This window comes from Watersipora subatra, chromosome 10 (assembly GCF_963576615.1).
Source record: "Watersipora subatra chromosome 10, tzWatSuba1.1, whole genome shotgun sequence".
NCBI classification, from domain to species: Eukaryota; Metazoa; Bryozoa; class Gymnolaemata; order Cheilostomatida; family Watersiporidae; genus Watersipora; species Watersipora subatra.
The window spans coordinates 31621796-31649159 of record NC_088717.1 but is presented as its reverse complement, the minus strand read 5'-3'; the positions used below and the strand labels follow the sequence as shown (position 1 = coordinate 31649159).

General features: G+C 38.4%; 1 protein-coding gene across 1 annotated transcript; it reads right to left on the bottom strand.

The window, feature by feature from the left end:
• Window positions 1–12887: 12887 nt before the first annotated feature.
• On the bottom strand, window positions 12888–14324 carry LOC137406973 (uncharacterized). The gene has a single exon (XM_068093571.1). The coding sequence runs from the start codon at window positions 14322–14324 to the stop codon at window positions 12888–12890; it is 1437 nt and encodes a 478-aa protein (XP_067949672.1).
• Window positions 14325–27364: the final 13040 nt, after the last annotated feature.

Genomic DNA, 27364 nt, shown 5'->3' with positions numbered 1-27364 from the left:
TTCATCTGCAGCTGTTGTTGTGCTGTTATTCCTAATCTGATTTAGTTCTAAGGAACTCTGATGCACCTTGGCTCAATATCCAGTGGCATACAAATCTCCTTTTACACAGTTTCTGTAACGTGTATGTATAAGTTTAATCATCTGATGTTGTAAACGTAAAAATAAAGCAAGATATTCTAATGAACAAACTCTATGAAAGGAGTGTTGGCCATGAAAAAGACCGTGGGGGGAATAACTCTGAAGAATTGTCTTATTTGGATGCTATCGGTCCCATGGACGTCAGGCTCATCAAGGCGCTTCGGACAACCGGCGCAAAAAAGACCGATAAAAGGAAAAGGTGACTTAGGCGATGTATATAGAGAAGGGACTTCTGGGACAGTGGTTGACCTAGAAAAGATAACAGACGCCATGTATTAAGGTTTTTACGCAGTGAACAATCTTCTATAATTTATTTCTTACCGTTCACTCATTGGAAGACATTGTTTATGTTCATGGTTACATGTCAAAATATTCTAAGTTTCTGTTATAATTAATTGTTAGTGGTTTAAGATTACTTAAACAATATTGTTTCCGTTTTTGTTCTACGTTTTCTCGAGATAAGATTTTGTAATTAGCCCTTTTCGTTATCGAAATATGTCTTAATGTTTTTTTACAATTACTGTTTGCTACCCAGTATATGTAGAATTTCCTGGGCTTTTTGTTAGTGTTTAGATTGTTACGGTACAGTGGCTCATTGTTTAGCAATACTTTTGTATTGTTCTGTATGTGAAAATTCTTAGAAACTCGGCAGTCAGCAAGACTATATGATTGGTTGGTTTGAACGATAACCGTCAATCTCTAGGCCAATCGCTTATGTAATATAAATACTGCCACTAATTTTTAGGCAGTTCAGCTTGGGTTTGACTCTTGAATTAAACACATGATTAGTATTACTATAATAAAGTCGTTATTGTTGGAGAAATATCGTTTATAATCGTCACTAACAGCAGCTCACACAAAATGACTACAAATAAATAGGATAATTAAATAATTATCCTTACAAGAGTTGTGTTCTCTCCTGTTGGTTTCAGGAGATTAAAGCGTTGGTTTCAGCGCACTCTGTTGGTTTCAGCAGAACGGAAGTGAGTTGAGTTCAGCTCCCTCCTGTTGGGTTCAGCAGGTTGTAGCATTGGTTAAAGCGCAGAGAACTAGAGCTAGGGGTTGTCCCCACCTCACTCTTGCGAGTTTTCTTCACTGATTAAACTAATTCCTGCATTTCCTTGTTTGCATTATTTTGATTATCCTCTATTACAACTGTTTTTAATTTCCGTTTAGTTGTTGCAGTAGTTCATTCCATCTTTTACAGATACTGTGTTATACATATCATACATTCATAAGCTATTATCACTTAAATCTTGAAACAGTTTCTGTTTTGGCAGCATACCTATGTGTTGTTTTTATCGAAATACTTCATGTGCTAAGTTTTTCCATATGCATTTATGCATATACAATATAAATTTTAATATAATGGCACAGTTGTTATTTGCCTGAATATATCATTTGCTGGGTTTATGCATCTGTAATACAACAGTTTGTATGAATAACATGGTCCACGAAAATCTATTTTACATCTACTTATCATTTGATATATCCTACTCCATATGTTATAAATAAGTTTTCTTCTATCAGGGCACTCTCAACGTTGTGTAGGAAAAGTTTTCATTAACACCCAGCTGGAAAATAACTGTTCATTATGTACATTTCTGTCATTTTTCACTTTTTGTTTACAAACAGAACTAGTATTCGATTAGCTCTCCAATATGGCGCATACGTTACGTATCACTATCAATGTAAAAGTCACGTGATTGCCATTCCAGGGGTTTTAATTTAGATGGTATCATATAGCAGTGAACAATTCATGTTACAGTATGTTTGAGATTATTTCTAATCTCGTAAAGAATTTGAAAGAAAAATTTACATGAAAGGATGACTTCACCTAAATTATTGAGCTAACGAACCCAAAAATAAATTTATTGAAACTATACCTATAGAAGCGTTTGTCTGAAGACTAGATTTTCTATGAAGATTGATTGTGGCAAAATCGATTGTTAATTAATATTGTATGGCTATAAATGGTCTGTATTATGTGTCTGTGAGTATCGTCGATGTTCATCTTTGTGGTCTATTTACAGACTACGGTGGATCAGAAATTATGTTTATAATTGAATAGGTCGCTTTCATGTATAAATTCAAGCAAACGTTGATAGTTGTGAAGGTTAGGGAATATTTCATTTTTTAGATTGGTGTAATTGCGGCATCTGTATAGGTATAGTCTACTGCTTCGTCCTCATCCATGGAAGTGCATTTAGTTTAGATTCCACTCATCTATTTAGCGTAAACATTACGTAATGAAACTCAATAGCCGCTGATCTACAAATAAGTACCGCAGCACTTTCATTCTTGTTTCATTTGCCGTATGTTTTGTCTGTGTATTAAAAATTGTATGTAAATTATATTATAAATTAATTGTACTCATAAAATTAGGTGAATTACTTGTATATATTTTATCATTGTATACTTGTATACGATATTATCATTGTTAACCCGGAGCGCGGACTATGGCCGACACAATCTTTAATTAGTTTTCTCCGTGTCCGGGTTTTACCCGCAATTGGTTACCGTATAGGTGTATAAAAGAGGCTTGAACTTTACGGCGGGCAGTTTAGTGGAGAAGCAGCCTACCATAAAGGGCTAAAAAATGATTTATTTTATATTAGGATGGATAATATGCTGAAATAATGTTCTAGACCAGAAGTTTATGCTGATTCTGAATATCTAGTTTCTACACCTCTAAACTAGCCACCAGACTAATTATAATGTATTACGTAATACAATAAATTAATAATATAATTTTTATAATTTACAACTTTGCCCAGTACAGAGCGAGACTGTGATACATCAAACTAGATCAAAATTGGTAGCTGATTTCAAATATCATATTATGAGATTTCAAAAATGCATGGATTTGAATTTATATTACATAATAATATTATTATGTAAGTTATATGCATAACTTGAAGTATGCATTAAATATGATTGTGAATACCACCCAATTCCATTTTTTTTGGACCAGACTTTGGAGCTTGTTCTGAGTATGCAATTGACAATTCTCTCGACTGGCCACAACATTGTTATAACGTATTATGTAATACATGAATTTAATGATATAATTTCAAATTTTGCCAGTTTATCATTTGGGGAAAGCAAAGAGGTTGCAACACATCAATCAAGATCAGAACTTGTAGTATATTTCAGATTTAGTATCTATATCCTTCCGAGTTGTATAGATTTTAACTTATACACGATATTATATAATATAATGGATTACATCATTTGTCTGTCTGTCAGTCTGGTGTAGCACTGTGACTGTGTGTTATCTACTATACATCTACAAGAAGGAAAAATGAATCAAAAACTGTCACAGCTGTTTAAAGATTTGACCAAGATGTAGAATTTTTTTTCTGTCCAGTATCAGGGAAAGCTACAATCATGAGTAGAAATATTCTGCAAACTTTTAAAGACTTAACCTGATACTTGATGTATAGTAACCTACTTTCACCAGCATTCTCATCAGAATATGTATTCTCTTCTTCAGCACCAGTTTTGTTTCTACAGTCCTTGCACTGACACATATCTGTACATTTGAGTCCAGCCATCTGGCACTGGCATCTATTGGATGAACATCCTGTCTTACATCGACAAAACATGTCTTTCATCACATCAGAAGGCGCTGGGTTCTGTGTCATCCATGTGATTTTGAGATTACCATTAGACAACGTTCAGCCATGATTAGTGGGTAGGGGAAGATCAATTGTTGGCTGCACAGCTCTATGCCATATGGCTGCTTGGTAACCAGCTCTCATTACATGCAGCCTCGGTTCATCTTGGATTGGAGGAAGGTTAGCATAGGAAATTTTTGAGGGAGAGCAATAAACCAAATATCTTGCTTCATTGACCTTTTCAGATATGTCAATACTATAAAGCCTGCATATGAGTTTCTCTATAGAATGCTGAGTATCATCATCTACCTCAAACTCCAAACCCAAAGAGCTTAATACGTTGATGAACTCAGGGTTCTGCTTGAGCAAATTCAGAAAGGACGTCTTTCCCTTTGAATGAAATGTGCTGATACTATCACAACCGCTCGCTGAGTGCATGTAGACCCAGAAGTGCCTGGCAGTAGGGCGGTGTTAGAATACCTGATACATTTCCAATGTGTATGTATCGCATTCTTTCTTCCCACAGTAAGAAAAGTCTACAGTGTACAGGATGGATCTTTGACCGTCTTGTTGTAATCAGCCAGCAGAGGAACATCGATCTTAGAAAAGTACTTTTTTATTCCCTGGCAATGTAAGCTGGAGCCTGGCAAATGCGGATGGATTGATGATGAAGACAGCTAAGTCTACCCTTATGACAGCATTGGAAAAAAGCTAGAGCCACATCCAACATGTTACACAAAATTTAAAAACCTTCCAAAATTTGATGCTGTGTGTCATGCAAGTGCCAAGTATCGATTTTATCAATGATAAAATCTGAACAAAACTCTTTGTAACTGTTCAAAATTGCACCACTACAATGGCAAAAGTAGCAGACCTGATCAAGCTAATGCAGAAGCAGCAGGAGGACCAGAGACAGCAGCAAGAGGAGCAGAGAAAGCAGCAAGAAGAGCATAGACAACAGCAGCATGAGGAGTTCAAGCAGCAACAAGAGGAATACAGACGTCAGCAAGATGAAAGAATGGAGGAGAATAAGAAACTGATGGAGCTACTACTACAAAACCTACAACGGAAACAAGAAACAGCTGCAACCGCTGTTCCAGCCTTCCCAGGTTTTGACCCAACAGCAGAGCTACTAACAGATTACATAGACAGATTCAACACATTCATTGCAGCAAATTCTATTCATCAAGACAAGATTGCTGGCACTTTTCTCACCAACCAACAGCCTACACTCTACAAGCAGCTTAGTAATATGGCAGCTCAGCTTTCAACACCCAAGCAGATCAACGACCTCAACATGGATGAAATACTGGAATTTCTCAAAGACCAGTATGACCCTAAGCGCTTCATTGTTAGAGAGCGTTACAAGTATTGGAGTGACATGCAGAGGAAACCTGGAGAAACTATTCAAGAGTTAGCTGCCAGAATTCGTCAAGATGCAACTACATGTGCCTTCATAGACATTACAGATCCATTAGATGAGGCTCTCAGAACAAGATTTATCTGCTCTGTAAACAATGAAGCAGTTCTCAAATCTCTCTTCAAGGTCAAGGACAATGAACTCAACTTCAACAAAGCTATACAGGTAGCACAGGAGACAGAAGAAGCAGCTAAAGTTGCCAAAGAGACAGTTTATGGAAACTCGTCTAAAGTCAACAAGGTTGCTCAACAGAAATCAAGATACAAACCAATCCAGAAAAACAACTCTACACCTGACAAGCAGAAGGAAGGAAAGCTATGCTACAGATGTGACCGAACTAACCATACAGCGGATGACTGCAGATTCAAAGCAGCCACCTGCAACTTTTGTTCTAAACACGGTCACATAGAAAGAGCATGCAAGAAAAAGAAATCATCTGCAGCAGAAAAACCAGTAAAGATGATAGAATGCACATCAACCAAGATGGTGAAACTTGCTGAAAGCATCAAACTGGAGGGAGACAACTTCACACTTGAACTGGACACTGGAGCATGTGACAACTTCATCTGTAAATCAATATGGGAGAAGCTAGGAAAGCCAAACCTAAAACCTACTACAGTTAACTACAAATCAGCCTCAGGACATCTCATAGAGACGCTTGGCAGATGTGAGCTAACTGCCCAATTGGATGCACAGAAAGAAGTCAGACTACCATTTGTGATTAGTGCTGTACAAGATCTCAACCTACTAGGAAGAACTGCTATACAGCAACTAGGCATCTCTATTGATGACAAGCTACAACAGAACCTTGTATCAACAATCACAGAGAACCAGCCAGATGGGAGGTTACAAATCAAGTGTAAGGAGATGTGCAAAGAATTTCCAGAAATATTCAAAGACGAGCTAGGATGTCTCAAGAACTTTGAACTAGAGATAAACTTCAAACCTTCAACAAAGCCAGTCTTCTGCCGACCCAGACCAGTTCCTATTGCCTTGACAGAAGAGCTCAACCAAGCATACGAAGCAGGTGTAGCTAAAGGCATATGGGAACCAACTCAATTCAACCAGTATGGAACACCAGTTGTACCTGTACGCAAATCTACAACAGGTCAAGCTGCAGGGAAGATCAGAGTATGTGGAGACTATTCCAAGACTATCAATAATCAGCTAGAAACACATAGGAAACCTATCCCACTACCAGAAGATCTAATCAGAAAACTAGGTGGAGGCTATTGCTACACAAAGATTGATTTAGCAGATGCCTACAATCAAATATTGTTGGCACCAGAAAGTCAACGACGACTAGCACTATCAACACACCGAGGAGTACTACTACAGAAGAGGTTGCCCTTTGGCATAAGCTCAGCACCAGGGTATTTTCAAGAAATCATGGAGCAACTGACACAAGACCTCCCAGGAGTAGCAGTATACCTAGATGATATACTAGTGAGTGGAGCCAATGCAGAGAGCCATCTACAAAACTTACGTCGACTTCTTCAAAGATTAGAAGAAAGAGGGCTCAGATGTAGAAAAGACAAGTGCTGTTTTGCTCAACCTACAGTAGAGTATCTGGGACACAAACTCACTTCAAAGGGAATCACTAAAGGAAAGAAGGCAGATGCAGTACAACAGGTGCCAGTCCCAACAGACTTAACTCAGCTAAGATCTTTCTTAGGAGCTACACAATTCTACAGCAAGTTCATACCTAATCTGTCACAACTCACAGGACCATTGCACAAACTGACACGCAAAGGAGAGACCTGGAAGTGGGGCACTGAACAAGAAAAGAGCTTCAACAAACTGAAAGATATGCTATCAACTGATAGTGTCTTAGCACACTTCAACCCAGATCTTGACATTGGAATCTCATGTGATGCTTCAGAAACTGGACTGGGAGCTGTACTATTTCATCGTTATCCTGATGGAAGTGAGAGACCAATAGCCAATGTTTCAAAAACACTGACCAGCACACAGAGGAAATATGGACAAATACAAAAAGAAGCTCTCTCAATCATATTTGCTCTAAAGAAGTATCACCAGTACCTGTATGGTCGACGGTTTATCTTGGTAACTGACCACAGACCTCTTCTCACACTTCTAGGACCGACCAAAGGAGTTCCAGCTCTAGCAGCCAACAGACTAGCAAGATTGGCACTGGTACTAAATCAGTATGACTACACCATAGAATACAGATCTACCCAGCATCATCAAAATGCAGATGTCCTCTCAAGACTGCCAGTTGGACCTGATAAAGAGTTTGATGCAAGAGAAGATGAGGAGGATGTTGATACAGTATGCACTATTCACGCTATTGGACAACAGCTCAACTCTACAGACTACAATGTTCTAGCAAAGGAGACAAAGAAAGACCCAACACTAGCCACAGTAATGCGCTACACAGCAGAAGGATGGCCTGGTAACAAAGAGATGAAGGAGACTCAGCTGTCACTCTTCCACAAGATCTCAGATTCACTTTCTATCACTGAAGGTTGTCTTCTATATGGCAACAGAGTAGTCATTCCTGTCAAGTTACAACAGGAAGTATTAAAGATCCTTCACCTTGGACACTTTGGAATGGAAAGAATGAAGAAGCTAGCTCGAACTGCTGTCTATTGGCCTCGCATTGACTCTGATATAGAGGAGACAAGCCGACAGTGCACTGCCTGTGCTGAACACCAGAAGCTTCCACAGAAGTATCCTATACATCCCTGGATGCTACCTGAGAAGCCATGGAGTCGTCTTCACCTAGATCATGCAGTGAACTTCATAGGCAGCCAATGGCTAGTGATGATAGATGCCTACTCAAAGTATCCATGAATACACAGGACGTCATCTACTTCTACCAGAGCTACCACAGACATCTTAGAGGAGATATTCGCACACTATGGATACCCTCACACCATAGTCACTGACAATGCTACCAGCTTCACCTCAGGAGAGTTTCAGCAGTGGTGTCAAGAGAGAAGCATTGTTCACCTCACTGGAGCACCCTACCATCCAGCTACAAATGGCGCAGCTGAAAGACTAGTACAATCCTTCAAACAAGCCATGAAGAAATCGTCACTCTCACCTAAATCTGCACTACAACAGTTCCTGATGCACTATAGAAGGACACCACTTCCTACAGGATACTCTCCCAGTCAGCTGCTGAATGGAAGACAGATGAGATGCAAGATTGACACCCTATTGCCATCACCCGCACACATAGCACAGTTTCATCAATCCAGAGAAGTCAACCGATCGGCAGAAAAGACAGTTAGCAAGATACACAGCTACAATCTTGGAGCACCATGCTATGCCTTGTATCATGGACCTAGACGCAACAGACAACCTAGATGGGTTCCAGCCATTGTTACTAAGATATATGGAACTCGTAGTCTCAATGTCAAAGTGGTACCAAAGGGACCTACTTGGAGAAGACATGTTGAACAACTCAGACCAAGATACTCAACAGAAGAAGATCAAGACCCTGGAGATAAACCTGATATAACAGAGGAGACAAAACTGCAACTACCAGCCCCTACAACTGTAACAGAGCAACCTCCGTCTAGAAGAAGACCACGCAACCCTCGTCTACCTGATGGAGATGAGTATAGCAGAGACAAACCCCGAAGGTCTAAGAGAACCAGAAAGAACCTTTAGCTTAGTGAGGAGGTGTCATGCAAGTGCCAAGTATTACTGGTACTTTGCCAACAAACATTATGCTTTTTAGCTAAAGCTTTATACAAGCTAATATTATATGGTAGTCTCATTATAGCTATTAATAATGCTTGTAGCTTTTTACAAAGCTTTTCTATGACCAAACATATAAATACTTGGGTTTTCTGTTATCAAATCAGTTGTCTCTGGAGTGTGCAATAAACCATTTCTCTAATTTAATACTCTATTTAATTGCTTCTGTGCAGAAACATAACACTGTGGTCATTGATGGAATGGCTGAGATTCAAGCTTTGAACCCCTCAGCAACATTTGGAATGGTTGCTAGTGTCCTATTAAAAAGGCTAGCATCAATCGCTACATCATATGGTTCTTCTCGGGTGGATTTTGTCTGTGATAGCTATCCTGAGGCAAACATCAAATCAACAGAATGAATGCATCGTAGATTGAAAGCTAGTCAAAAGGTGACAATTTTTGGACCAAATCAAATGGTACCAAAATAGTCAGACTTCCTGGCAGAGGGTGCTAACAAAGAAGCTTTGGTGGCTTTTTTGAGTAAGGAGTGGAGCAGTGCACAGATCAAACAGGATCTTGATGTATACATAGCATTTTCTTCCAAGTTCAACAAGATCAGTTTTCAAATGGATGGGAAAACTAGTAATAAAAATATAGTGAGTCTAGCATCAGAATGAATCCCAACAATGATAGCACTTATAAAGTCTATCATGGAAGACAAAGGATCGGACTGTGCGGTGATGATAGTGTCAAAATGCAGATGTGTTTATGATTTGTATATCTTTGGTACATGAGCTTTCATCAGCTTCCACCTTCTTAGCACTTTGACTCAAAGCAAAACTTTTCAGTTTGTTTGCCTTTATTGGTGCATTGAATTCTACTTCTTGAGTTGTCATCCGTTTGGTGACAAAATCTTGGAACTGCTTTTCTCCGATCTGTCTTGCATTTTGTAAATCATAGGCAATGTCAGTTGAAGCCTCCACTCTACTGACGATAGAGACAAGGTCTTTACCTTTGTGCTTGAATGGGTTGATTCGAGCTGATATTTCTTTGATGAGACATATTGTGTCTTCATCAGCTTTCCATGCTGATTCTGACAAGCCGTGTGTCACAAAGTGGTGATGCAATGTGACAGGTTCAAGATATCTGGTGTTGTGATTGTATCCTGATGTCTGCACAAGGCTAAGAGTTAAGACGTCCGGGTGTAATATTGCGGCTAACTATGTATAAGTAATATAATGTCTATATAATAATATGCAGAAGATTGCTGTGAGAGTATGATATAATCCATTATTGCTGACTTGTAGACATGCACGCTGTAAACTGAATTCTTTTGAATTGCTGCAGTCAGGCTATTTATACCTCCTTACAATTATTCTAGAAACTTCCAGAAAATCCATTCAGGAAAAATCTAGTAATAGAACAATGCTTCTAAATTTATGATCATGACTCATCAGTGTATTGCGCAATAGCTATTGTCATGCTATTACTTTGTTTATAATACTATATACAGCACTCAGAATCTGCGACAACTCCCCATTCAAAAGGAAATTTATAGTCAAATTTCCAGCATTAAGATGCTGAGTCTATTCTGCTCATGTAGTCCGCTCCGACGTTGTCTTTCCCTTTGATCGATTCCACCGTCATGCGATAATCCTGTAGATATAGTGCCCATCTCATCACTCTGCTGTTCTCATACTTTGCTCGATTGATGTAGGTTAGTGGTTGGTAATCCGTTTGTAGTATTAACCCCACACCGTAGAGATATGGTAGATATTTCTTTACAGCCCATACAATTGCCAGGCACTCTTTCTCTATTGTTGAGTAATTCCTTTCACGGTCAAGTAGTTTTCTGCTAGCATAGCTGACAGGAAATAGCTTTCCATCATGTTCCTGTAGTAGTACAGCTCCGAGTCCAGTGTCCGACGCGTCAGTCCTTAAGGTGAACTGCTTCGTTATGTCTGGTAGTTACAGAACTGGTTTCTCGGTTATGGTCGCTCTTAGTTTGCGGTATGCCTTCTCTTGCGCATCTGTCCAGATAACTTTATTAGGTTGTCCTTTCTTAGTCAAGTCCGACAGAGGACTTGCTATTGCAGCGTAATTTGGGACGAACTGTCGGTAGTAGCCAGTCAATCCTAGAAACGACTGTACTTGAGTCTTGGTCCGAGGCCTTGGAGCTTCAGTGATTTTCTCCATATTGTCTTCCATCGGTTTCAGTTCTCCCTGATCGATCTTGTGACCTAGGAACTCTATAGATGTTCCACCGAGGTAGCATTTTGTCGGTTTGATTGTGAGCTGTGCCTTGGCCAAACGGGTGAATAGTTCTCTCAGTGCATCCATGTGATCCTCCCATCTAGCAGTGTGTATGATGATGTCATCGATGTAGTTGTCTACTCCTGGTAAATCCTCTAATAGCTTCTTCATGCCATGTACAAATGTTGCTCCAGAGTTGACCATCCCAAACGGCATCCTGATGAACTCGTATTGTCCATCTGGAGTGACAAATGCAGTCTTCGGTATGTCACTCTCCTCTACAGGAATTTGCCAGTAGCCCTTAGTTAGATCTACCTTCGAGAAGTAGTGATCACCGCTCATCTTTTGAAAAAGATCGCTTGCTGTTGTCATTGGCTCTGGATCAAACACTGTTATTTTGTTCAAGTTCCGGTAGTCAGCACATAGTCGATTGGATCCATCAGGCTTTTTCACGAGTACGACTGGTGATGCATATGGAGAGTTTGATTCTCTGATGATCCCTGTGTTCAGCATATCTTTTATATCTTCTTTAAGTGATTCCCTCACCGCGTAAGGTAATGTGTAGGGTTTGGATTTGATGGGCTTGTTACTGGTTAGAGTAATTGGATGTTTGATGAGATTGCAGTTTCCCGGTCTGTCTGTGAATATATCTGTGTAGTCCTTGACGATGTCCGTGATCTGCTTCCTCTGTTCATCAGATATTTTTTTTCCATCTTCAGATCTTTCACAATTCCGACTGATTTTCTCAAATACAACTCCACCAGTGTGCCTTCCTCTACTTCTACTTCTCTGATACCAGCTACCTCAGTTATTTCCTTTTCACTATCTCTCACGTAGTATTTCTTCAGCATGTTAGCGCGGTAGGTTCGGCTTTTACCTTTGACCTGAACTCGGTATGCGTTTATCCCGACCTTCTCTTCTACGTTGTATGGTCCCTGCCAGTGCATTAGTAACTTGTTGTGGTTAGTAGGGAGCAGGATGAGAACTTTGTCACCTTCTTGAAATTCCCTTTTCTTTGCCTTCTTGTCGAAGTAATGCTTGTACCTCTGCTTATTTCCTTCTAGTGCTTTCTGAGCCAACTCCATCGTATCTTCCAGCTTAGCACGCAGATCAAATACGTGTTGGTAGCTACTCTTGGTCTCTCCATCGGCATCATCCTGTGTCCATAACTGTCGTAGAATATCCATCGGCCCTCGTACTGTCCTTCCATACAGCAGCTCTAATGGTGAGAATTCAGTAGATTCCTGTGGGACCTCTCTGTAGGTAAATAGTGCTGAGTTTATGTATCTGTGCCACTGTCTTGGCTCCTGATGGCATAACTTTTTCAGCATTGATTTCAGTGTGCCATTGAATCGCTCCACCAGTCCATTAGCCATAGCATGGTAGGGAGTTGTCGGCATCTGCTTCATGCCGAGTAGTCTGGTGAACTCCTCCATGTACTCAGATATGAATTGGGTCCCTCGATCACTGATTACTTCTTCGGGTATTCCAATCCGACTGTAAATGTTGATTAGAGCTTCAGCCACTGCTTCTGAGCTTATCTCTTTCAGTGGAACAGCCTCTGGTTATCGAGTAGCGTAGTCCACCAGAGTTAGTATATATCTATGCCCTTTTCCACTCGGAGGGTTAATCGGTCCAATCAAATCGACAGCGCAGCGCTTGAATGGAGTCTCAACTAGTGGTGTCCACTGTAGGGGAACCTTCTGCACTGAACCTTTTTTTACAGTGCATTGACAGATGTCGCAGGATCGACAGAATCTCGTAACCTCATCATGTAGACCCGGCTAAAAGAAGTTGGTTAGGATTCGATCAGTAGTTTTATAGATTCCCAGATGTCCACTCAATAAAGAATTGTGGGTGTGTCTCATCACAGCGACACGTAGAGTTTTCGGTACAACTACTTGTTTTATCGGCTGTCCGCTGTTGTACTCTGGGTGATAATATTCCCGATAAAGGATGTCCTTCTTCACCATGAACCTGGTTTGTTGTTTGCCTTTCGTTATTGCTTCTGTAGCGTCACACAACCTTTTTAGAGAATCGTCTTCTCTCTGCGACTTGATGAGGTCTTCTCTGTTTACTTCGATGTCTTCATTGTTGACAACTGACAGCGGTTTTTCTCCTCGTTTATTTTCTATAGCTTGTGCGCGTGTAACCACAGAACACTCCTGATTCTGTTCTGGTAGTGGATCACATGGGGATCGAGCGCCTGAAATATTTCCAAGCATTAGATCATGAATGGGCGTCTCCATAACCATCGCCGTTACGTCTCCCTGATAGAATGGTGTATTGATGCTGATTTTGGTAAATGGCAGTTTTCTAGCAGTGTTATCTGCCATTTGTAGATATCCTTCCTCTCCTGTGTACTGATCAGCTTTTACCAGTGATTTCTTGACCACTACTGTGGTGCATCCAGGATCTCTAATCATCTCCACCTGCTTACCATTTACATAACCTCCAACCAGGTTTACTCCATTCTCCATTTTACCAACTTTACCTTTACAACATGCTACTTGTACGTAACGCTTCCCACTTAGCTTAATTTTATCCGTATTCTGTCCTTCTGGATTTGTCTCCCCTTCAGTCACACCCGCCTTGTGCGTAGGTGTCTTGAGTCTTCGACATTCGGCTGTGTTATGGTTATTCGTCTTGCAGTGTGAGCAGTACTTTTGAGGATTCTTATTACACTGATTTGCAATATGCCCATTTTCGTTATAACTGTGGCAGATGATGGTTGTCTCATTTGGAGTTGTCTTCCTTATGAATGATATCTTGCGACCATGAGCTGTCAGGTATCGGTCAGCAGCTTCAGCCAACTCGTCACAGCTGTCAAATTTCATCTCCTTTAGATGTACAGCGAGATCCGTAGGACATGCCGCTATGAACTGTTCTTGCAAGTTGAGTTCTTTCAGGTCTTTGCAGTTCGATAGCTCCACCCACTTGTCAATGTAGGTACTGAGTCGAACTAGAAATTGTTGTGGTGTTTCGTCGTGCTCGGCTTTACTCTCTCTGAATCGCTTTCTGTAGCCTTCCTCCGTGAGATTGTAGCGTTTTAACAGAGCTTCCTTCACCTGATCGTAGTCCTTCCTATTCTCTGCCGCCATTCTAGTGTAAGTCTCTGTAGCCTTACCTTTGAGATATTGGCTCAAATGGAATGACCATTCAGCTTTATCCCACTGATAGTTTTCAGCTATCCATTCAAATCGCTGCAGGTAACTATCCATGTCATCTGTTTTCTCATCAAACACTGGTAGTTTCGGTTTAAGATTTATTGCTAACCCGCTCTAGTCCTGTACTCTCATTTTTGGAGTCGTCCATCCTAATACTCTCCACTTCCAGTTTTTTCATCTTGAGCTCATGCGCTAACCTCTTTTCTTCTATCTCTCTTTGCATCTCCAACTCTCTTGCTTGTTTCTGGCTGTCTATCTCCATTTGCGTCATTTGCATTTGGAGTTGGAGTTGTCTGTCCTCAGCTTCGGCCTCTTTTTTGGCTTCTCGTTCCATCTGTCTCTCTTCGCGTCTCTCCTCACGTTCAATCTCCGCTGCGAACTTTAGTTCGTTCTCTTCAATGAATTTGGCTAGCTCAGCATCCTTTAATCCGAGCTTCCCGCCCATATCCATTGCCCTCTGCATACTGCTCATACTAGTCTCCGCCATTACTGACTGTCTTTTGGTACTCTTTATGTCTTGCGTGAGTTAGACTGATATAATCTTGATCAACGATAGATATTCCCGGAGCAGCCCCCAAGTTGTCACAAAGTGGTGATGCAATGTGACAGGTTCGAGATATCTGGTGTTGTGATTGTTTCCTGATGTCTGCACAAGGCTAAGAGTTAAGACGTTCGTCCGGGTGTAATATTGCGGCTAACTATGTATAAGTAATATAATGTCTATATAATAATATGCAGAAGATTGCTGTCAGAGTATGATATAATCCTTTATTGCTGACTTGTAGACATGCACACTGTAAACTGAATTCTTTTGAATTGCTGCAGTCAGGCTATTTATACCTCCTTACAATTATTCTAGAAACTTCCAGAAAATCCATTCAGAAAAAATCTAGTAATAGAACAATGCTTCTAAATTTATGATCATGACTCATCAGCATATTGCGCTATTGCTATTGTCATGCTATAACTTTGTTTATGATACTATATACAGCACTCAGAATCTGTAACACCATGCTTGTCTGAGCTAGTGGAGTCCAATTTTAGAAGCTTCTTTATTTTTGTGTGCACAGCTGTTCTTTGTGGATGAGCCATGGTCTATCTCTGTGAGGCAGATTGGGTTTTTGTGAAGCCAATGAGACCTCCCTGTGATTTAGAATCACGATTGACGGTCGGTTCTATTGCCATATTACTGGTAACGCTGGAAAATGGGCGGTGATGCTTATATTGAAAGGTAGAACAACCACGGTGATCTGCCATTGCTTGGTAAATTAGGGGGTTAGTCTTTGCCAGCTGCGTCATCTCCATATAGTAAAGTGTGCCGTATCTTGCATAGTTGAAGTGGTCGTATACAAAAAACCCTGCCAAGAGTCGTTGTAGTTAGTTGACATGTCAGATTCCTTTGTGGCTTGTACAAAACTTAGCAGCTGTGTCACCATTTCAATATACTCTACCCATAATCTAAATGTGAGGTTGCCTATTGAAGAGGTGACTATAAAATCTTGGAATGCCTGATTCATGTGGGCGAGTTCAGATTGATTACATTCAGTGTGATTGAAAACAGCTCTACTAACATCCAAACTAAGAGAGTCAAGGGCACTAGAGGATTCAAGACTTTCAGCGAATTCATCGAACAATAGGTCATACAGTGCTTCCATGCAGAGTTTGTGTGCCATGATGGACCTATTGTAACTATGACCATTGATCACCCCTTTCAGGCTTCCTTCAGCGATACGTTGCAATTCTGTAATTTTTTTGGCACACCCAGCATCACCATACCTTTTGCCTATCACACCAAGGAAAGCTATCACTGTGTTGAAATTTCTTAATCTAGGGACAAGTCTTGACATCAGAATGGGATTGTGGAAGCAAATAGTTTGTGCTTTACAATATATAGCTTGGTCAAACACTACTACTGCAGTTTCTATAGCAAACTTGTCAGCTTCATCGGTACATTTCTGAAGAACCCTAACCAAGGTTTCCCCACAATTTTCCACACAATAGAAAACACACTCCTTATCCTCCACGCTTTTATAACTCTAAAATATGAAAACTTGACTCTTCGCAGTAATTCCAAGCAGAAAAATGGGGATTGTCCGAAATTTTAGGAGTTGTCCTCCCTTGAAATAAAATCGTTCTAAAACTTCTAAATGTGACCAGTTATAGGTGTAGAAACTATATCATTAAACTCCGCATAAAATTCTGGACAAGAACCTGGTCTTCCTTTATTCTCCATATTTAAATAAATAAGAGTGAAAGATAGCTCTGGGCTGCTTCTCCACTAGTTGGTATTTGGACACGATACGACACGATACAAGTACTGTACATGTATGTTACCTGCAACCAGTCTATTTATTAAACCCATAAACCTGTTAACTATACTAGACTCGGCAATGCGAAGCCACGGTGTCCTACATAAATAGCCACATTCTTTGTGATGCAACGTCAACGCTTTGTTCACTTTTGGCTGGTCAGGCAAGCGAGTCATCATTGTTTACATTGAAAGAATGACGAGACATTTTTGCTGCTACATGTAATTTGACATAACTACTAAAGTACACAAGATATTGGTTTAAAATTTTGGATGCGAAGCTTATACACTATGCCTTTCCCACCTTACAAATTTGTAAACATAAAGTTGAATATTTCAAATGTAAAGTGCCAGTAAAAATGTATAATGATCTATTCAAAAAATATTGCAAAATGATCAATGTTGTCCTATGCTATGGGCTAACATGTCAGGTAGCTAGGTGTACAAACTGATTTCAAATGCATACACACTGGTAAATGATACACTGATCGCAGTCTGCCATGAATATAAATGTTGGGTCTTAGGCGTTATGCAAACAGCATCAGAAAAATCGTAGGAAACAAACGACAAATGGTACACTTTTCTAGACATATTGTGACAAGCTACACATGACTAAAGACGACCAGTCTGCTGAGCCTTGATCTGAGATTCCTTTTGTTAGCTGCTACCTCTGTAGCCTCATGGTGAATTCTAATTCTGACATATCTGGATGTGATAGTTTTAACTAACGCTGCGCTGTAGATTGAGTGTGGAAATTCCTGATGCAAAATGCTTTGTAAAACCAATGAAAGAGTCTTAGTGACCACCAGCTTGCGTATGTCTGCAGTGATTCTTTGTAAGACGACACACTGCCGTATGATCTGTTATGAGCCGAGACATATCTTTGTGATGACAGGATGAGGTCTAAACAGACCACCTCTATCTTTTACACTGGTTAGTGTCGCATCATCTTTGGTGCGTAAATCTGGACAGGAGGCTATAAAGCTGGTGCAGTCATTGCAGGTGAGTTTTAAGCTCCTTACCACATAACCTGCTAAATAAATATCATATGCTAATATTATTATAAAAAGCATATGTATCAATTGTAAAATAAATTTAACTACATATCACTGTTCTGCTGCAGTATTATTTCACTCTACTCCGCTTTCTGTATATCTGCTCTATACACTAACACTAAGTTAAAGTAGCTAATACCAAAATACATGTACATACCTAAATCATGAACCACAATATGGGCGGTCATGCAGTTTAGCACATGCAGCAAGGCTGCAATGTATGCCAGATTTCTTGTTTTGTAGAAAATTTGGAGGATATGGTTGTATTTACCTACCGATGTACTCCACTATGTCTGAAACATATTTTGACAGATCGATTTCCAGGCGTTCGCTTGATTCCCAATCATCATGGAAGTCATCGTCACTTTCTACATGACTTTTTCTTCGTTTAGATGAGAGAAGTAGGGAGCAGGAGCCATCTGAGTCATCAAAATCAAGACAGTTAGCACTAGAGCTAGGTGTGAGGTCTGTTTTCACTAGTAGAGCTTTCAGTGCAGATTTGAAGCTACGGACATCTGGATTATTGTTGAAACCTCCCTTGGCCCAAATGTTTGAGAAAAATGTTTCTATAATATTCTGTCCAAGCTTGTACGGAAGTATATACTTGGCCTCGCGGAATGTTTGAAAAATGTAATTCCCTATTCCAAGGTACGAGGTACGCTTATGTAGAGGGTCGGGAATGATCTCTTCAGATTGCTTGGCGGCTGTTGGCTCTTCATAGCAAAGTGAAGGTGCCAGGTCTGGCTCATCTCGGTCTGGTGGAGATGATGTAGATAGTGTTGGTCGGCATAACACTCGTCTATGCTTTGGTTAAGTCGACTGTAAATATTTTGGAAGAGAACCAAATACCCTTGGTACAGCAGTAGGCTTTAGTATGGCAGCCATCTTCAAACCAGGAGGTCTACAATAGGAGTCTATTGTGAAATGATCACTGCAGAGCACAGTAATAGATGAACGCCAAAATTTGTGGATAAATGTCTCATCATTGATTTTCATATATCTATTATCTGACGATGCCTAACAAACTATAAATTAAAAAGTTGATATGATTCTAATATAATGTGACACAGTGAGAGACTAAGTTGAACCGACTGCACACTGAACAAAATAATTACAGTTGCTATCATCATCAATGCAAATTATGCACATCAATCATCTTATATTTACATGTGAGTGATTTTTGCATGGATAACGAAAAGAAGGAAGCAGGAGTGTGATATCATTTCACTGGTCACTCATTAGTGGTATCATTTCAATGTCAGCCCAAAGCCTGAAATTCAAAATAATAGAAATCATTACTAAGGTTTTGGATGAATGTCGCAGCTGAGTCACCTCAGACATGGGTCCTGGTAACTGGAGTACTTGGAGTACCTGGAGACAGTTTGGAGTTGCCAGCAAGATAGACAGTCTAGTTACATGGATAGACATCTATCCTAGACATGTAGGTAGACAGTCTAGTTACATGGATAAACATCTATCTTAGACATGTAGGTAGACAGTCTAGTTACATGGATAGACATCTATTCTAGACATGTAGGTAGACAGTCTAGTTACATGGTTAGACATCTATCCTAGACATGTAGGTAGACAGTCTAGTTACTTGGATAGACATCTATTTTAGACATGTAGGTAGATCGTCTAGTTACATGGATAGACATCTATTCTAGACATGTAGGTAAACAGTCTAGTTACATGGATAGACATCTATCCTAGACGTGTAGGTAGACAGTCTAGTTACATGGATAGACATCTATCCTAGACATGTAGGTAGACAGTCTAGTTACATAGATAGACATCTATCCTAGACATGTAGGTAGACAGTCTAGTTGCATGGATAAACATCTATCTTAGACATGTAGGTAGACAGTCTAGTTACATGGATAGACATCTATTCTAGACATGTAGGTAGACAGTCTAGTTACATGGTTAGACATCTATCCTAGACATGTAGGTAGACAGTCTAGTTACATGGATAGACATCTATTTTAGACATGTAGGTAGATCGTCTAGTTACATGGATAGACATCTATTCTAGACATGTAGGTAAACAGTCTAGTTACATGGATAGACATCTATCCTAGACGTGTAGGTAGACAGTCTAGTTACATGGATAGACATCTATCCTAGACATGTAGGTAGACAGTCTAGTTACATGGATAGACATCTATCCTAGACATGTAGGTAGACAGTCTAGTTACATGGATAGACGTCTATCCTAGACGTGTAGGTAGGTGATTGAAAGCACTGCCACTGAGTTCATGATTGGTGTGCCATTAAATGAATGCTGTGAATATAAAAGTTTATAAGCTTTGTTCTTTAAAGTTTCAGTTTTACTAAAACCCCGAAAGCGTTTTAGAATAAATCCTGAAACTGACCAAAGGGATTTTCTTTTGCACTTTGAAAAAAAATTAGAGATACTCAAAACATATATTCAAACTTAGATAATGGTTAGATAGTTTTACCAAACTAAGTCTGTGATATGTCTGCGATATGGCTGTAATATCTCTGTGATATGTCTGTGATATGTCTGTGATATGTCTGTGATATGTCTGTGAGATGTCTGTGAGATGTCTGTGATGTGCGTGTGTGTGATATAGATTGTGCTTAAAGATCTTTGCATTATGCCTTCATGTCTTTTATATCCATGTTGTTCCAAGGTACGTATGTCTCCTATACCTATGTTCTCTGTAGCCATTTCCTATTTATCGATGTTTTTTGTAACCGTGCTTACATATTTATGTCCCCTCTAGACCTGTCTTACATTCTCATGTTTGTGTGTAGTAAGTTATTGTTAAATTATATTGTAGGTATTGAGATTAAAACAAAGCCTGATGCTTCGTCAGTCAACACAGTGAGTGATGAAGGTAATTATGTTGGAAGGATTTGATATTGTAACCATGACAACTTTTGTATATACAAGAAGCTTCTCATTATCGGGTTTAGTAAAACGCTTGGCACGTGAAAAATTGCGTGATGCTGCGTGATGGCTCAAATCATGCTAAATCGCCATAAAATTGTTCCCAATGGCTTTCCAGATGAATTTTAAGTAATATCTTAACAAACCAGTGATTTTCTTTCCAAGTTATTTTCAAGCTAATACAAGTCCAAGTTTTTTCAAGCATGTGTGAATATGACTCCTGACAGTTTCTGATAGGTTTTAAAAAGTTATTAGCTAATTTTGCACGCGTTTTACTAAACCCGTCTCATTATCGGTCTCTAAATGAACTCTCAAATTTGTTGTAGGAGTTGCAGAAGTGAAGACAGAACCAGGATCTAATGACGGTGTTGATAATCTTTACCCAACTGATTAGTTAAAGATATGAGACTGTCCATAATTTGCGATGAGACACGTGGAGAAGTTTTTGTTTTACATAATCAATGATATACTAAAATGTAATTTTAATTGAAGCCACAAGAAAGGGCTTGTAAAGAGTAACAATTTGGTACTTGGATTCAGCTGTCGGTCCTCTGCAGTCATTGCATTAGTACCAAAACATCAAAGACCTGACCTTGTTAGCGATGTCAACTTCTATCAAGGCCTACGAGAAAATCTGCAGATTGGTTATGTATCAATTGACCAAACTTGTTTCTACTAGGTAAGATCTTCAAGTTAACAAATTGAGGCATGCTGAGAGCATGAACTGAATACACCTGAAACTTTAAAAACCACACAATACACACGTTAGATGTTTATGAAGTATTTAGTGCATATTTATTATACATGGTTTTTTAAAAATGGGCTATTTATAAGTAGTCCTGGGACACTCATAAGGGTTTTGGTTGAGTAATTTGGGAATTGTATTTCATGTAAAACGTAAAATACAATATGTAATTATATGAAATTCATATATATATATAATACACAAGAAATTGTGAGTCCTAGTTATGTTGCCCATGATACTAATGGCCACATCAGGAATAGAGCTTTTCTAAAAAACAGCAAGGAATATTGCTTGATTACAAAATGTTAAAATACAACGCAATGTCTTGCAACTATACGTACATAAGTAGTCTGGCCTACTGCAAATCTCTACCAACCTCCTATCCACCTAAAAACCGAATTCATGCTTATAGGGCCTCACCTTGCATACCTCATCAACTCTCACCCATGACCAATCTGACTGCTTTATTACAGGTTTGGGTTTGTGGTGAAGTAAGTGTTCTCACATGTAGCCTCTCTTCACTTACACTTCCATTTGATTAATTTCTTTGCTTGATGTCTAGCATATCTTTCTCCATGTCTCTCTCTCTGCTTGGCGTCTGGCATATCTCCCTCTCTCTGCCATGAAAACCTTTTTCATCTGTCGATGGGTCGGGCAATTGATGCTTTTTTCTCTGTGTATTCATTGTAGTGATGAATTCAAAGAACCTTAGCCTTGTGTCTCAGCCTTAGGTTTCAGCCTTAAGCCTCAGCCTGAGGCTTATGGCTGAGGCCTTCTACCTATTATAGTGAGTCATACTATCTATGGCTTAATAATATCTAATAAGGTATAGGTGGTATGTTACACTGAAGGGTAATATCTACTAAAGCATAGGTGGTATGCTACACTTAGTGAAGGGTAATATCTGATAAGGCATAGGTGGTATGTTACACTTAGTGAAGGATAATATCTGATAAGGCATAGTTGATATGTTACATTTAGTGAAGGGTAATATCTGATAAGGTATATGGTAGTTGGTATGTTACACTGAGTGAAGGGTAATATTTACTAAGGCATATGTTAAACTGAGGAAAGGGTAATATCTGATAAGGCGCAGATAGTATGTTACACAGGTTGAAGGTCAGTGTAACATAGTGTGCTGGAGGCCATAATGATGACAAATGCCTTGATTTTTATTACAAGCTGAATGACAGCAGCCTGTTTGTACATATATATATACATATATATATATATATATATATATATATATATATATATATATATATATATATATATATACATATATATGTATATATATATAAATGCAAAATATACATAAATATGTATAGATATATAAACAAACACATATATACATAAGTAAAAGCCATAAATAACTTTTATTTGCAACATGTCACCTGAGGAGTGTGGTTGTACAAAACAGGTTTGTAGTGACTCTCAGCGACTTATTTTTTTCTCTTCTCGATTTATTATGGTTTTACTCTGCAAACATTTTATACTCCATCTCGAATTCTTTTTAATTAGTGTTACAGTAGTACTAACTGTATATGTACAAATGTATATGTAAATAAATATATATGTATATATACATGTATATATAAAAATGTATATAAATACATATTTAAATACATTTATATAGGATTATTTATATGTAGTGCTGTATACTCTTTTTTTATATTATGTATATCTTCGCAAATAAGTGAATATATACATACATGTACATAGGATAGATATGATACCATAAGTAGTTTTGCATCAGATAAATGAATACTGTAGATGCGCGATCATTTAATGATATTATTGTACCTGTCATGACAAAGGTGAAAATGATGGCATAGCATTAAATGTGTTCTGCCACCAACAAAGGCCTGTGCTACTAACAACAATTGGTGATATATGGTAATGCAGGCACACATCTGCGTTACTAGTAACAAGAGGGCTTGCTGATAGTATTTAAATGGACCACAACTGTAGGAGTTTAGTGAACTTGCAGTATCCTTCTGGTCCAATTGTTCACGTAAGCTGACGCGGAAGGGTACAAAGCAAAATGCTAGTGTCGGGAAGTCGTAACGCATGAGAGGATAGTTTGAATTAAAAAAGGTTGAGTGGCTACTAGAAATTGACACTGGTAGATTTAATGTCTATAGTTAAGCAATGTCATACCAATATTGCCTGTAAATTGTCACTGTCTACTTCAAAGACCCGTTGCTGCCTGTCGTTATGAAACTGACTCTCCACTTGAGGAAATGGGTTAAAATTGAACCACTTGAACGAGAGAGAGAGTCCTAAATGCAGCAGAGGATGCTTTCTAACTTACAGAGGTTGTTTTATAGATTTGAAATGCGTAGTGATGATATATACCAGGACTACATCATGAATAGTGAATACAAGGCGATCGATATTCTAGATGAAGTGCTACACTTAAGCTCCTTTATCAAGTAGCTTTGGAGTTCTTGCAAATTTGTTGACAGCAACAAAGGTGTTAGTATGTACTGATTGTTGGTAAGAGGTAGTCAAGCAATGACCATCCATTTTGGAAATAATATCAATTAACGGTAAGCCAAAATCAAATGGCATTGGTTGAGTAATCATTGGCAGATCTCTGTATTTATTCTTCCTAAAAAAGCAAAATTAATTCAGTGTAAAAATGTTTTATGAAATATGCCGCAGGAGAAAATTGTATTACTTTTTTGTCTGTAGCGAGTTAACAGAATCTATTGGAAAGAGACTCCAACTTTGGGACTGATGAAGAAGAGTATGATGGCTGGTTGGAAAAGCTGGCACGAATTTGGACAAGAAACCACGATGCATGGAGTTGGCAACGCATTGAATAAAGATTCTAGGATCATAAGGAGGTCTGGATAAATAAAGCTAGACTCAAGCTAAATCAAAGTACTATAGTGTATATATAGTATATTACAGCTAGATGAATCAAAGTACTGTAGTGTGTATATACCATCTTACAGCTAGATGAATCAAAGTACTATAGTGTATATATACCATATTACAGCTAGATGAATCAAAGTACTATAGTGTATATATACCATATTACAACTAGATAAATCAAAGTACTATAGTGTATATATACCATCTTACAGCTAGATGAATCAAAGTACTGTAGTGGAAATATACCATATTACAGCTAAATGAATCAAAGTACTATAGTGTATATATACCATATTACAGCTAGATGAATCAAAGTACTGTAGTGGAAATATACCATATTACAGCTAGATGAATCAAAGTACTATAGTGTATATATACCATATTACAGCTAGATGAATCAAAGTACTGTAGTGGAAATATACCATATTACAGCTAGATGAATCAAAGTACTATAGTGTATATATACTCCATATTACAACTAGATGAATCGAAGTACTGTAGTGTATATATACCATATTACAGCTAGATGAATCAAAGTACTATAGTTTATATATATAGTATATTACAACTAGATGAATCAAAGTATTGTAGTGTATATATAGTATATTACAGCTAGATGCATCAAAGTATTGTAGTGTATATATAGTATATTACAGCTAGATGAATCAAAGTACTATAGTGTATATATAGTATATTACAGCTCGATGAATCAAAGTACTGCAGTGTATATATAGTATATTACAGCTAGATGAATCAAAGTACTGTAGTGTATATATAGTATAATACAGCTAGATGAATCAAAGTACTGCAGTGTATATATAGTATATTACAGCTAGATGAATCAAAGTACTGTAGTTTATATATACCATATTACAGCTAGATAAATCAAAGTACTGTAGTGTATATATACCATATTACAGCTAGATGAATCAAAGTACTGTAGTTTATATATACCATATTACAGCTAGATGAATCAAAGTACTATAGTGTATATATACCATATTACAGCTAGATGAATCAAAGTACTGTAGTGTATATATAGTATATTACAACTAGATGAATCAAAGTAGTGTAGTGTATATATACCATATTACAGCTAGATGAATCAAAGTATTGTAGTGTAGATATACCATTTTACAACTAGATAAATCAAAGTACTGTAGTGATTATATACCATAGTACACCTAGATAAATAAAAGTACTATAGTGTATATATACCATATTACAGCTAAATGAATCAAAGTAGTGTAGTGTATATATACCATTTTACAACTAGACGATTTAAATTATTGTAAAGGATGTATAAAGGATGTTGCAATAGCATGTATTTTCAAATCTTTTTAGGTTTACCTGGAGCATCGCTTTGCTGTTGGTGGTCGCAGGTCTCATCATTTCCTCCTCCAGCATTGCCAAAAAATTAACCAAAAGAGTAATTTCAACCAAGTTGACTTATCGTCATCCGAATGAACTGGAGGTCAGGTTTGGAGAACTTTAAGAAAACCAAGTATTTCTAATGTTTCCACCGTTTTATGTAAACTTATGTATTAAGGCTTGCTAAAATTCACACTGTTTTAGTTGCCTACACTCACGCTGTGCAATCAAAACATATTCAGTAAAGAGAGGCTTGAAGCAGATGCAGACTCAGAGGCCATAAACAATGTGCTTCGATATAGATATCAAAGAGGAGTGAGGTGGGTGATGAACCCTTGTATGTCACACACCGTCTTATAAATAGTTGGTGCTACATTATACAGCTGGTAATGAGACTTCATGTTGTGTGTGTTACAGACAGCTGGATAGTTGATACCAGCGCTACTTGAATGAGACGTATGAGTTATTGAGTTGATACCAGCGCTACTTGAATGAGACGTATGAGTTATTGAGTTGATACCAGCGCTACTTGAATGAGACGTATGAGTTATTGAGTTGATATCAGCGCTACTTGAATGAGACGTATGAGTTATTGAGTTGATATCAGAGCTACTTGAATGAAGCGTATGAGTTATTGAGTTGATATCAGAGCTACTTGAATGAGACGTATGAGTTATTGAGTTGATATCAGAGCTACTTGAATGAAGCGTATGAGTTATTGAGTTGATATCAGAGCTACTTGAATGAGTCGTTTGAGTTATTGAGTTGATATCAGAGCTACTTGAATGAGTCGTATGAGTTATTGAGTTGATATCAGAGCTACTTGAATGAGTCGTATGAGTTGTTGAGTTGATATCAGAGCTACTTGAATGAGTCGTATGAGTTATTGAGTTGATATCAGAGCTACTTGAATGAGTCGTATGAGTTATTGAGTTGATATCAGAGCTACTTGAATGAGTCGTATGAGTTATTGAGTTGATATCAGAGCTACTTGAATGAGTAGTATGAGTTATTGAGTTGATATCAGAGCTACTTGAATGAGTCGTATGAGTTATTGAGTTGATATCAGAGCTACTTGAATGAGACGTATGAGTTATTGAGTTGATATCAGAGCTACTTGAATGAAGCGTATGAGTAATTGAGTTGATACCAGAGCTACTTGAATGAGTAGTATGAGTTATTGAGTTGATATCAGAGCTACTTGAATGAGTCGTATGAGTAATTGAGTTGATATCAGAGCTACTTGAATGAGTCGTATGAGTTATTGAGTTGATATCAGAGCTACTTGAATGAGTCGTATGAGTTATTGAGTTGATATCAGAGCTACTTGAATGAGTCGTATGAGTTATTGAGTTGATATCAGAGCTACTTGAATGAGTCGTATGAGTTATTGAGTTGATATCAGAGCTACTTGAATGAGTAGTATGAGTTATTGAGTTGATATCAGAGCTACTTGAATGAGTCGTATGAGTTATTGAGTTGATATCAGAGCTACTTGAATGAGTGGTATGAGTTATTGAGTTGATATCAGAGCTACTTGAATGAGTCGTATGAGTTATTGAGTTGATATCAGAGCTACTTGAATGAGTCGTATGAGTTATTGAGTTGATATCAGAGCTACTTGAATAAGTAGTATGAGTTATTGAGTTGATATCAGATCTACTTGAATGAGTCGTATGAGTTATTGAGTTGATATCAGAGCTACTTGAATGTAGCGTATGAGTTATTGAGTTTATACCGGAGCTACCTAAATGAGATGTATGAGTTTTTTGAGTTGATCTCAGAGCTACTTACAGGCCAAACTGGACAGACCCG